Genomic DNA, 12,164 nt, shown 5'->3' on the forward strand with positions numbered 1-12,164 from the left:
GTTTGTCATAATTTCCCCAAATTTCTGCATTTTATGTTTTTTTTCACCCACACATGCATAGTTTCATTGGAAAGAGCTTTCAAATGGCTTTAAAACAAGCCTACATTTATTAAAATCTGTTAAGAAATAGCGACGCGAGTGCAAAAAAAGCGGTCAGTTTATTATTGATGATCTGCACATCTCCACCCTTAGTAATGGTGTCTTCCTGTCCTGAGCGATGCTAATAGATTGAGGCGCGTACGTCCATTCCAGTCTATATTTCCATGGTCACATGCACGCGCTCTGGTTCGATTACCTGTTCTGAGCACGCACGCGTCCACCAGTTTGATCACCTCTTGTAAGCACGCATAGGCACCGTGGGCTGCGTGGATCATGCAGCCACACACGTGCGCTACATGTGTTCTCCTCCAGCTGATTCAGTCTGGATACATGCACTCAGTTTTTGGATGTGCACAGTTACGTAGTGTTGCGTAGATTTGCTTGCAGTAGTGCAGTGTTACGTAGACTTGCTTAAAAAAGGCATACTTTGTTTCCAGTGCTCTCCTCAGAAAAGAATTAACATGTTTTGTTTTTTGGTTCCATCTCGCATACCCCTTTGCGTACGTCAGCATACTGCCGTGTAGCGCAGCATAAACTCAGCGTACAGCTGCTTAAGATCAGCGTAGCTCTGTGTAGTCTGTATACTGCGTTACGCAACTCTACGTAGACCCGGTGTGAAACATTTTAAAGGTGTTTTTGTATACTACCACCGCTACTAATACTAATATAATAATAATGATAATATTGTTTAACAACTGAAACATTCGATCAACATTTCTCTTGAGTGTTTTAGTTTTGCTCCTACAATTCTGTGCTACGTGGTATTGAGGAGCAATATTAAAAAAAAAAAACTTTACTTAAAATCATAAATAAAGGAGCAGCTTTTTTGAGGTGATTTTATATATATATATATATATATATATATATGTGCATGTGTGTGTGTATATTGGATGGCAGAACTGTTCACTTTTCAGACATGCACAATGGATGCATGCACTCTGTGCAACTGCAGTATGTAGGAAAATACTGGTATTTGAATCGGATCTCACACACACACACACACACACACACACACACACACACACACACACACACACACACACACACACACACACACACACACACACACACACACACACACACACATATATATGCACACACAGTAAAGTAGTCCAATAATTATGATGACTGAAAGTAGCTTTTGAAACTACTGATTGGATCAAGCATGTGCAAAATGCTCAATATTAAGTTACTCCGATAGGTAGCAGGAGCAATAAAACCATATCAGGACATTCCTCGATGCCTTTTGTTTTATGTTTGCTCTGAGGATTGGTGGCATAACTGTGATTTTCTGGCAGCCTAAGCCCATACAGTCTGTTTGGAATAACAAAACGTTCCTGCATTTCCTTCTTTACACAAATCATGTCAGATTTTAATCTTACAGTAAATGAAGCAGTCTAATGACAGTAAGATGTCACACAAAAAACTTAATAAATTGTCATTCCTTCTACAGGCGTTCTGCGAGGTCACGCAGCAGAAGTCCATATTCATCCACTAGACATTCACGTTCTCGCAGCCGCCACCGTCATTCTCGCTCTCGTAGTCACCCCACAAGTCTTTCACCCAACACAGTCACCTTCAAATCCAGTCTTGCTGCAGAGCTCAGCAAGCAGAAAAAAGCTAAAGCTGCAGAAGCAGCAGCCAAGGCAAAGAATTCCAGCAGTACATCTACTCCAACCAAGGGCTCCTCATCACTTCACCAGCCCAGTCCTAAATCTAATCACACATCCAAAAAAGGCCGCCCTCCATCTCCGACACAGACCGAAAAGGGACCCAGAACTCCTACACCTGCCCTGCCTCAGTCCCCCTCTGACCGGTCATCCAAGAGGACCACAGAGCACCAGCCAAGCAGAGATAGAGATGGAAAGGGGAAGGAAGATGCACTGCATCGGGACAGGAGGAAAGCACCTGTATCTGGGCAGGGCAAAGAAAAAGAACGAGTCACAGGTCCCCTCATTCCACCTCTGCCACCTCTGCCAGTGCCTCAAGCAGTTCTTGAGAACATTGAAAAGGGGGAAAGGTACAGATGACGTCCTCGGTCAATTATCTCAATGTTTTTGCACGTCATCCTTTATGCTAGTTGCTAATCAGCTGATGCTCCCTGTCTCCAATTAGCTTGAAGGACGGGTCACTCTCAGGGAAGAAGAAGTCTGAGAAAAAAGCTCGGCCACTTCTGACTGAGCTGCCGCTTCCCCCTGAGCTCCCAGGCAGTTCTTCTCCACACAGCCCATCTGAAGACAAAAAAACACCAGCACTTCGTAGAAGGCCTAAGTATGCTGTGATGCATTTTGTGCTGTCTCACCTTTACAGTGGATGGGTATTCTTCTTGTGGTGTATTCACTTTGCTTCCTTTGAAATTTTCATTCTAACCCCTAGAATTTGTGGGCCGAGATACGGTGAGATAAAGGAAACTGAGATAGACTGGGGCAAACGCTGTGTGGACAAGTTTGAGATCATTGGCATCACGGGGGAAGGCACCTATGGTCAGGTGTACAAAGCGAAAGACAAAGACACTGGTGAGTGTACTGGAAATTAACTTTTTTGGGAACTACTTGACATCGGAATAGTCATGGGGCTGGTAGGAAATTGTAACAGTATGAAAACCTGAGAATTATGCGGTATTGATTTTACAGTTGTCTTTCATGATCAGAAATGTAATATAGTGCAGTTTATTTTGCAACCTGCTGACTGGAGTTTTGCTTTTCATTCTGACAGTGGGTGATGAACACAAAAAATTAACTTTCTGATGTTAGCCTACTAATAAACAATGACACGTCACTCCTTGGTCATGCTCAAGTAATTATTTCTCTAATCTGTCATTATGTTTTCACCCCGTCAGATACAGATACAGACGTCCGCCTGTAAACTTTTCATTTCTGCACAATACAACAGAACACCTTGCCTGATTAAAACCATTTCTTGGTGGTGTATTCGGGGAAGCTACAGGAAGGTTCCTTTCAAAAATGGAGGTTGTCTGCCATTCAGTATGGTCACCAAGTGTGCCATCTTGATTTTCTTTTCTGCACAATAACTAAAGAATGCTTCATCTAATTGAAACCATTTCTTGGTGCAGTGGGAGAGGCTAGAGGAAGTGTGCTTTTGAATACACCACATACTATTTGTAAAGCCTCAACTTTTCTCGCTACAAATACACCATATGCCATTTTTAAAGCAGCAGTCTTTTGCTGTAGAAATAATTTCTAGACTTGTATCACCTCTACTATAAAACTATACACCAAAATAAGATGTGAGCAGGGGGCATGTAACATGCTTTGCAAAATATTCTTGCATGACGCACAGGTTTTAGCTTTGGACAACTCGCTGACTGTGTCGTGGCATCAATTTTGTTTAAAGGGCTCAGGAAATCTTTGCAGTTGTGCATCTGTGGCATCACAGTGTACTGTAATATTAGTTATTGACCCATGCCTTTGTTATAAATAGATATTCAATAGTTTTTCAATGTGATGATTGACATTCCACTGGAAATGGAAGGAGATATTTATTGCCATTTGCACCACTATCTTGTGTTGAAATGCAAACCTTTCTTCCATCCCACAGCGGAAATGGTGGCTTTGAAGAAGGTTCGACTGGACAATGAAAAAGAGGGCTTTCCTATCACTGCCATCAGAGAGATTAAGATTTTGCGACAGTTGAACCACAAAAGCATCATAAACATGAAGGAGATCGTTACTGATAAGGAGGACGCTCTCGACTTCAGAAATGATAAAGGTGCAGTTTGTGTTTGCTCACACATGTAAGACCTGTCGCGGCTGTTGGAGCAAGTCATAATGAAAACTAAAGAGCTTTCACTCTGATTTTATTTGTCCTATTTCAGGTGCGTTTTATCTTGTTTTTGAATACATGGACCACGACCTGATGGGTTTGCTTGAGTCTGGCCTGGTCCATTTCAATGAGAGCCACATTAAGTCTTTCATGCGACAGCTGCTCGAGGGTCTTGATTACTGCCACAAGAAGAACTTTCTGCACAGAGACATAAAGTGCTCCAACATCCTTCTCAATAATAAGTGAGTCATCAGGAGAGCAACACCAAGCCAGAATAAACATTTTCCTTTTTCCTACTCTCATTTTTTTTCCTGCTGTTGTTGCTGTTCCTCTTTCTCATCAGAGGTCAAATAAAGCTTGCAGATTTTGGGCTTGCACGACTTTATAATTCTGAAGAGAGGTGAGCCTGTTATATTCATGGTCGACCACACCTGTTATGATGCCTTACAGGTTTGCATTGTCAGCTGTGATTGTGGTATGAATGATGCATCTCGTCAAATGCATTCTTATTTCCAGTCGTCCATATACCAATAAAGTGATTACACTGTGGTACCGACCGCCAGAGCTGCTTTTGGGAGAAGAGAGGTACACGCCTGCTATCGATGTGTGGAGCTGTGGGTAAGAGCTGAAGAGAAATGTCTTTATTTTTAATGTTGAAGTTCTTGAAATACTTTCTTTACCTTGATTATCTTTTTTTGGTGTTGTTTTGTTTGTGTAATGATCAGTTTTGAATTGTGTCCCTCTCAGATGTATTCTTGGAGAACTGTTCACAAAGAAACCCATCTTTCAAGCTAATCAGGAGCTTGCACAGTTAGAGCTTATCAGGTATGTTGATAATGAATCGGTTCAAAGCCAAACTGGGATGATTAAGCGTTGAGTTAAATTGATCATATTTATGGTTTGCAAAGCTGCAAAGAAATAATGAGATTCCCACAGAGTTGTACAATAGAAAAGGTTTGGGTGGAGATATTGTGATGACATCCTGGCAACAATGTCACACTGCCATCACCAAAGACAGCAAAAGTGTTTTGAATCTACCCACAGTGTAATTCCTTCTTCCTCCTCTGGCTGCTGCAGGTCAGTGATGAGGGCGAATGATTCTATGTGAAAATTACTTCGAATCATCTGCACTGACGAAGCCCTCATCGCTGACCTGCAGCAGCCAGAGAAGGAAGAAAAAGATCCTGAACCAGTCTAGATGAAGAAATCAACGCCATCCAGAATGGAATCATGTTACAACACGAAAATATTGTAATATAGCATGGTAAGGTGATTTTAAGTTTTTTTTGTTTTTTTTTTTGGCTCAACCTCATTAACTCACGATTTCAGATAAGCCACAATCCAATTTTGTGGACCTCAACTCGCTCGAGTTAACGGGGCTCATCTGTAGTTCTGTAAAAAACTAATCTGGGATTTACAAAGCTGTGTTGGACAGGACCCATGGGATCACAGTATATGTGGGCATATGTGAGCTGATCAGAAGGATTTTTGGCCAGAGAATGGAAGAACATATTTGAAGTTGAAGCATTTCTCTGTACTTTCATATATTGGCACAAAGCGGTACTGGACCCGATCACACCATGTGTCCGAGTGGTGCATCTGATCATATTTGATCCATCATCTACATCTACATAAGTGCGATTTTGTGTAATGGTGACTTGTTTTTAATGTGATATCTGTACTAATGTCAATGTTATTGCAGTGAGAGAAGCAGCTGCATGTTCACGAGTCGTGAACATGGCCTATTAAAAGTTTTAAAAACAGCCTTGTGCTCCACTAGAGGCCGCTTGATGCAGGCTCGGTGAATTTCTGGATCCAAAGATTGAATCGCTCCAAAACTTCATAAGTTGAGGACACACTGTCTGTCATTTCTTCTCTGCAGCCTCGAGCGCACTGCTGAGTGCTGAACCAAGCTTAGTGTTGCCAGCTCATGGTTTCCAGCACAGAAGGTGTTCAAAAACCATCTCAGCCAACTGCAGCAGACTAAGTGGCTGAGTTATGTATATGGTTTGAAAGGAGTTTATGCATTCTGTTTTTGTTTAATATTCCCTTTAAAATGACAAAAACCAGCCCAGATTTTGTTCATTCGCGCAATTCTGTGTTTACCTGAAAAATAAAATTCAAAACTGCTCAATCTGGGGTCCACAGCTCTAAAAAATGAGTATTCCTGATTTTTTTTTTTTTTTTTTTTTTTTTTTTAAATGGGAAAGGAAAGTAAAGGCAGCTTATTGTACTGTGCTACATATTGGAAGTTTTTACCCCCCGGGCTACGTTATTCACTGTCTTGTCATTTGATCCCAGTATTTTATTTCCCTGCATTGATGGAAGGAAACGTGAGCTGCAGTAAACATAAATATGATGTCACATTATCCTGCTTCTCTTGGGTGTTATTCAACAGGATTGTGTGAAAAGTAAAAATTGATTTACTCAACTTTTTTTCATTTCTCTTAGTCGAATTTGCGGTAGCCCCTCCCCTGCTGTTTGGCCAGATGTAATAAAGCTTCCCTTCTTCAACACCATGAAACCAAAGAAGCAGTACAGGAGACGGCTACGTGAGGAATTTGCTTTGTAAGTTAACGCACGTGAAGGCACTTGAAAGATGATTTGTATTTTAAGAACTGTGCTTTGGGATTTGGTGCTGCATAAATGAGTGGAGTTCTTACTACTAGCAGTGCGTCTTACTGATGATATGCTGTGCTTCTGTTATTGGTCAGCATCCCTCCAACGGCCTTGGATCTGTTTGATCACATGCTGAACCTGGACCCCAGCAGACGCTGCACAGCTGAGCAGGCATTAGGCAGCGAGTTCCTCAAAGATGTGGACCCAGAGAAGATGCCCCCACCAGAGTAAGTTTTCTTCTTCTTTTACCAGTTAGCAAGTTGTTAAGCTTTAAGTTTCCCAGCCTAAATTTAAATATTAAGTTTTTGCATGAATGGGGTAAACAATAGTGATATTCTCTGGCCACACGTTTTACAAAAAAAATAGTGATATAGTCTTCCTTTGTGTTTATATTTTGGTCATTTAACATATGGATACGTTAATATTTTAAAATTTGAAATTGTGATTTATTTGCTGTTTTTTTAAACTACAATTACAGGAAAATGTATGATGGCTTAGTTATTTCTTTATATTTTAACTTATTCATGGTGCAAGTTCAGAAAGTTTACCATGGTGATGAACTGTGTTGCACTTTTTAGTCTCCCGTTGTGGCAGGACTGCCATGAGCTGTGGAGCAAGAAACGTCGTCGTCAGAAGCAGATGCCCGAAGAAATGGTCGCCCCCAAGGCACCCCGTAAAGAACTGGGCCCCGATGACAGCCGCAGTAACACCCCTCAAGGTTTCTCTGGCTCTGGAGGTATCAAAGCCCAAAACATGGCTGCTTCTGCATTGCTTGGTGAGAGTATAGCCAGCTACATGCTTTGAAGCAACGTGCATGCTAGTGCACATACAGCGCCTGTGCCCACAGTACTCTTGAATATAATTTTTGTGTGGCTTAATATTCCTGAGCCAGTGCCAGTGTGCAGCACAGCTCTTGAGGTGTTTCTTTTCGTGAAGACTGGAAGAATGTTGGACCGTTTAAAGTTTACCACAAATATTTTGCAGTACTGACCAGAAGTTTATTACCTCCGCCAGTGAAGTTGGACGAAGTTATATTTTCACCCGTTTGTTTATGAATGACCTGAAGCCCACAATTTTTCATACATCGTTATGAAATTTTTACTGAAGATTTATATCCTAATAGGCAAGAACTGATTCAATTTTCAAGGTCAAAGTCAGGAAAAATCTTGGAAAATTAGAAAAAAAATCCCCAATTTTAACATTGAAAGAATTTATAAAAATTCTTAAGTCTGTCAAAAAAGTTCAAATTTGTTGTTAGGTTCTATTTTCAGATAAGTAGACTACCCAAGGCATTTTCTGTTAAGGTCCTGTCACACCTTGACGATTTAGCCAGCGTATGCCAAACATGTAGAATGGTGTCTTTTATTGACTGACATCCTTTGATCCAGATATGATCCAGATTACAGATTTTGTGATCATTTATATTTAACTTTAAAAACCCAATTTAATGTGTATTTTACATCTTAATCAAACACGCCCAATCACTCTCATATTTGAAAGTGAGGTGCAGACTGACACTCGCTATTGCCTGACAAAGTTTGATTCAGATCTGATCTGGATTGTGGATTTTGTGGACATTTAAATTGGATATTTAAGAACCCATTTGATGTTACATTTTGATGTTACATCTCAATCAAAAGTGCCTCAAAAACTCATTTTCCTGTTATGGATTTACCAACATCACCAAAATTGGATGGACGTTCCAATTTTATGCCTGTTTGTCTATATTACAGTTATCAGTTGGAAATCAAGTGCCAAAAAGCAATGACAAATTGTGCATAGCAGTAAACCAATGTTCTTTGAAAATTATCTGAAAAAGAATTCAGAAACTAAAACCTGACAACACCACAAAAACTTTGATTCAAGTGCATGAACTAAACATATACTCCTCACATTTGATCCCATATAATTTAGCTTATGAAAAGTCACTTCTAACAGGACTTTAACCTTGAAAATTTTTTCCAAGGGAAAATTTTGTGGAATTGGAAACCCATGTTTTTCATTCCACAGGAGGTTTGTGCTCTGAGTGTGGTGCTCTAGTTTTTAATTAATTTGCAGTAATTTCAAAAACTTTTTTATGTTGTCATTATGGGGTGTTGTGAGTAGAATTTTGAAGGAAAAAAATTAATTTACTCCATTTTGGAATAAGGCTGTAACAACAAAATGTGGAACAAGTGAAGCGCTGTGAATACTTTCCGGATGCTCTGTAAGTAGTGGTAAAAAGTAGTTTGCATTTTGGTTGGGTAGTGCAGACTTAATTGGTGTGTCACAGTTGCTACAGCACAAGAGGTAGGTGAACGTTTCTTGCTAAATTGTTTTTTTTTTTTTTTTTTTTTTTTTTTTTTCTGTTTGGCATGAAAATTGGAGGATGAGTTAAACGCCCCCGCTGCTGGGCTTGCAGGGGGCTGCTCTAACCAGCATCTGTTCACATTTGTCATAAACCTTCATCGCATTTAACCATTTGACATACATATCCTTTTTTTTTTACTTTCTAGCTGCACTCTTTAGGGTACACAATCATCAGTGCTCAATTTGACCTCTTTATAAATTTCTCAGACCCCCCTGTTATTTTTTTCTCCCTGTGTCTGTTTGAAACTGAACTGGCATCAGCTCAGGCTCAGATGAGGTCTCCAAATGTATCTGCTATGTGTCTTATAGCCGTAAAGCAGCACTACATAATTTCCACCTAATTTTCATGAAGCTTATTGCTTTGCCATGGCTTAGTGTGCACACCCCCTCTTTTCACATGGTAATACGCATTTACCGTCTTACAGATCCAAAGGGTCCAACCTCCCAAATTACCCAGGAGCAGCTTGCTGTTCTGCTCAACTTTCTTGGCCAGCCCAAGAGCGCCGTCAGCACAGCCCAGTTTGCACAGACTATGAGCATGAACATCAACCAGGAGACTCTGCAACAGCTCTCCAAAGTCCTCATTTCCACAGACTCTGAAAGAGTTGGTGATCCTCCTCTTCATCCGACTGCCGCCAAGCCTCCACAGCCCGCTGCTCCAGCAGGGGTGCCTCGTACGCCCCCCATGCCAAAGCCTCCTTCGCCACCCGTATCTGCACCATCAGCTATTCCAGAAGTCGAGGCTGCCGCTGCCACTCAGACCGCCATGACGATGCTGCTGGCTCAACTACTCCAGGCTCAACAGGTTCAGAGGCAGGAAGCAAGTGATGCCGGCGAAGGAGCAGAGAGTACCAACCCTCCAGCAGGAGCAGCAGCAGGGGGACCTCTGCTGCCTGCAGAGGTCAAAAATCCTCCAGAGCCCAGCCCAGTGTCTCCAGGTAAACCTTATGTTGATTTCAAACACAGTGCAAGGTGGCCCTGCCTTGGTGATGCAGGACCAAAAAAATAAAATTAAAAAATTGACACCTTTCTTCCAGATTAAGTTCAAATGCAATAGAACAACACTTGGGCTGGTGTTACATGTTTAATTTTTACACCTTACAAAACAGATTTTCCAAATGGCATATTATGATGTTCATTATGTACACAGATGAAACTGCCCACACAACACACTGTGTGTGTGTGTGTGTGTGTGTGTGTGTGTGTGTGTGTGTGTGTGTGTGTGTGTGTGTGTGTGTGTGTGTGTGTGTGTGTGTGTGTGTGTGTGTGTGTGTGTGTGTGTGTGTGTGTGAAATCACACCAACAGATCAGCAGAAATATGTGACCATTTGTCCAAGTTTGTTGATCAAATCAAATGGTAACAAATGTCATCGTCACAAAAAATGCTTCCATCTTCTGTCTTTCAGTGTCTGAGGTAGTCGGGGTATCTATCCTGCCCCCGGACCAGCGGCCTCCCGAGCCTCCAGAGCCGCCGCCACCACCGCATGCAGACCTCGACTACAGACAGCCTCCACCAGAGCCCAAGCCGGGACACATTCCCCCGATTGCCTCTGCAGGTGGAAGTGAGGGAGGGAGGCACTCGGAACCAGACTATCCACCACTCCCTCCTGCAGAAGGGCCAGGGTATGGGGGAGACTACAGCCACGCACTTCCTCACGCCTTCACTGCAGCTGGCTTTGGTGAGAGCTACATGGGTCACATGTTAGGTGGAGGCCTCCCACCTCACACTCTGCGAGAAGTATTCAGCGCTCCCAGCCAGTCTGTTGGCTCCTCTTCTGCTGGAGTGCTGGTCCCAGCTCACCCGGATCCCTTCCCTCCAGGCCCAGGAGCCATGGTGCCGGGCAGCATGGTGTTCGCCGGGGACAAGGACCATCGATTCGAGTACAGTCATAGCCCGTTACCTGTAGACGCACAGCCCAGCCCCGCTGCTCTCCACCTCTACAACCACGCCATGGCTAGAAAGGACGGCATACCTGCTCCCCCACCAATCCTGCCCCCAGGTCAACCGTGGGCTTCCCCCTCCCAGCTTGGTGCTCAACCACTCCCCCTTGGCTTTGTCCCACACGTGAACTCGACGGGAACAATCAGAGGACGAGGCCTGCCTTTCTGATCGACTGGGGACGTAAAGTGACCGTTTATAACAGTGGACTGGATCAGGAGCCTGAAACGTCTGGGGCCAGACCAGAGGGCTCTGGAACTCCACAAAAGACGTTGTGTACTTCTGTGATTGGGAATGTAGAGTACGCCGCAGGGCAGATAACTTTAAATGGAGCTTTTCTACCATTTTCAGAGTCTTTTTAAATCGGTTCTGCTGTCTTTTAAATTAAATGTTGCCGGTTTTTTTAGTGTCCTTATTTTTTCAGGCCAGGTGAATTTTAAAGCTCGACCCGAGTGTTTCTGTAATTGCTCCAGAGCGGATTAGTATTATTAATGATTTGCACTACTGACTGAAGTAGGCGGGAATGCACTCTGAATGGAGATGGCCACAGTGTGCTTTTTATCTGCACAGTTAGAAATGTGATGTCATTTTATGGCTGTTCATTGGTTCAAATGATGATGTTCAGCTGATAGATGGTGTAGACTATCGGCCTCACGGACACTGGGAGCACTTGGATGACTGCTGCACACCTGAGGAGAGTGTCTTTGACTTCTGGAGACTATTGTGTTAAATTTTCCTCCCCTGCCTTTTGACAGTAGGTCATGTAAGATAGCAAGCAAAACAAAGACAACCCATGTTCAAAACGCAAGCAGTCTTTTTTTGTATTAAAATAATTTCCCCTTTTTCCTCCTTCCTTTGGCAAATGTTTATTAAAGAAATGCCAGCAATGTGTCACCGTTTTTAATTGAAGGTTAGTTGCAGACATTAAACATTGGTGGAGTAATACCGTGGTTCACCATTAGTGGCAGTATAACATTTCTACAATTTAAAAAAATAATGTATGAAGTAAGTCCTATGTAGGCCATGTGGTCCATGGAAGCAGTGCTTATCTCTCAGTGCTGTATTGAGAAGTTGTGGAGGATCAAAGAACAGCCCTGGATGGGACACCAGTACATCGCAGGTTATGTCCCCCAGCCAAGGCCAGTACCCATTTACACCTGGGAGGACTGGAGAGATGCAGATAATGTCTTAAGGACAGTCACTGGACTTGAACCCCTATCTGTAGGTTGGAAGTCTTACTCCTATTCCACAGCACCATCCGCTGTAGGTTGAAAGTAAACAACGCTGGTCAAAAGTGGAGACGTTAATTCTCTCAGTACTGCTTAGTTTAATCATAGTGATATTTACAGTTAGCTGAAAAATCACATTTACGTGT

At 42.5% G+C, this 12,164-nt stretch overlaps 1 protein-coding gene across 1 annotated transcript; it reads left to right on the plus strand.

The window, feature by feature from the left end:
* Nucleotides 1–1,499: 1,499 nt before the first annotated feature.
* cdk13 (cyclin-dependent kinase 13) lies at nt 1,500–11,678 on the plus strand. The gene is made up of 13 exons (XM_034182448.1): nt 1,500–2,119; nt 2,215–2,370; nt 2,476–2,615; nt 3,658–3,828; nt 3,935–4,124; nt 4,226–4,282; nt 4,399–4,500; nt 4,630–4,707; nt 6,334–6,450; nt 6,597–6,728; nt 7,080–7,276; nt 9,276–9,788; nt 10,257–11,678. Exons 1-13 carry the CDS (start codon nt 1,500–1,502, stop codon nt 10,958–10,960), a joined length of 3,177 nt encoding a protein of 1,058 aa, XP_034038339.1. The 3' UTR covers nt 10,961–11,678.
* Nucleotides 11,679–12,164: the final 486 nt, after the last annotated feature.

The sequence above is a fragment of the Thalassophryne amazonica genome, chromosome 1 (genome assembly GCF_902500255.1).
Source record: "Thalassophryne amazonica chromosome 1, fThaAma1.1, whole genome shotgun sequence".
NCBI lineage: Eukaryota > Metazoa > Chordata > Actinopteri > Batrachoidiformes > Batrachoididae > Thalassophryne > Thalassophryne amazonica.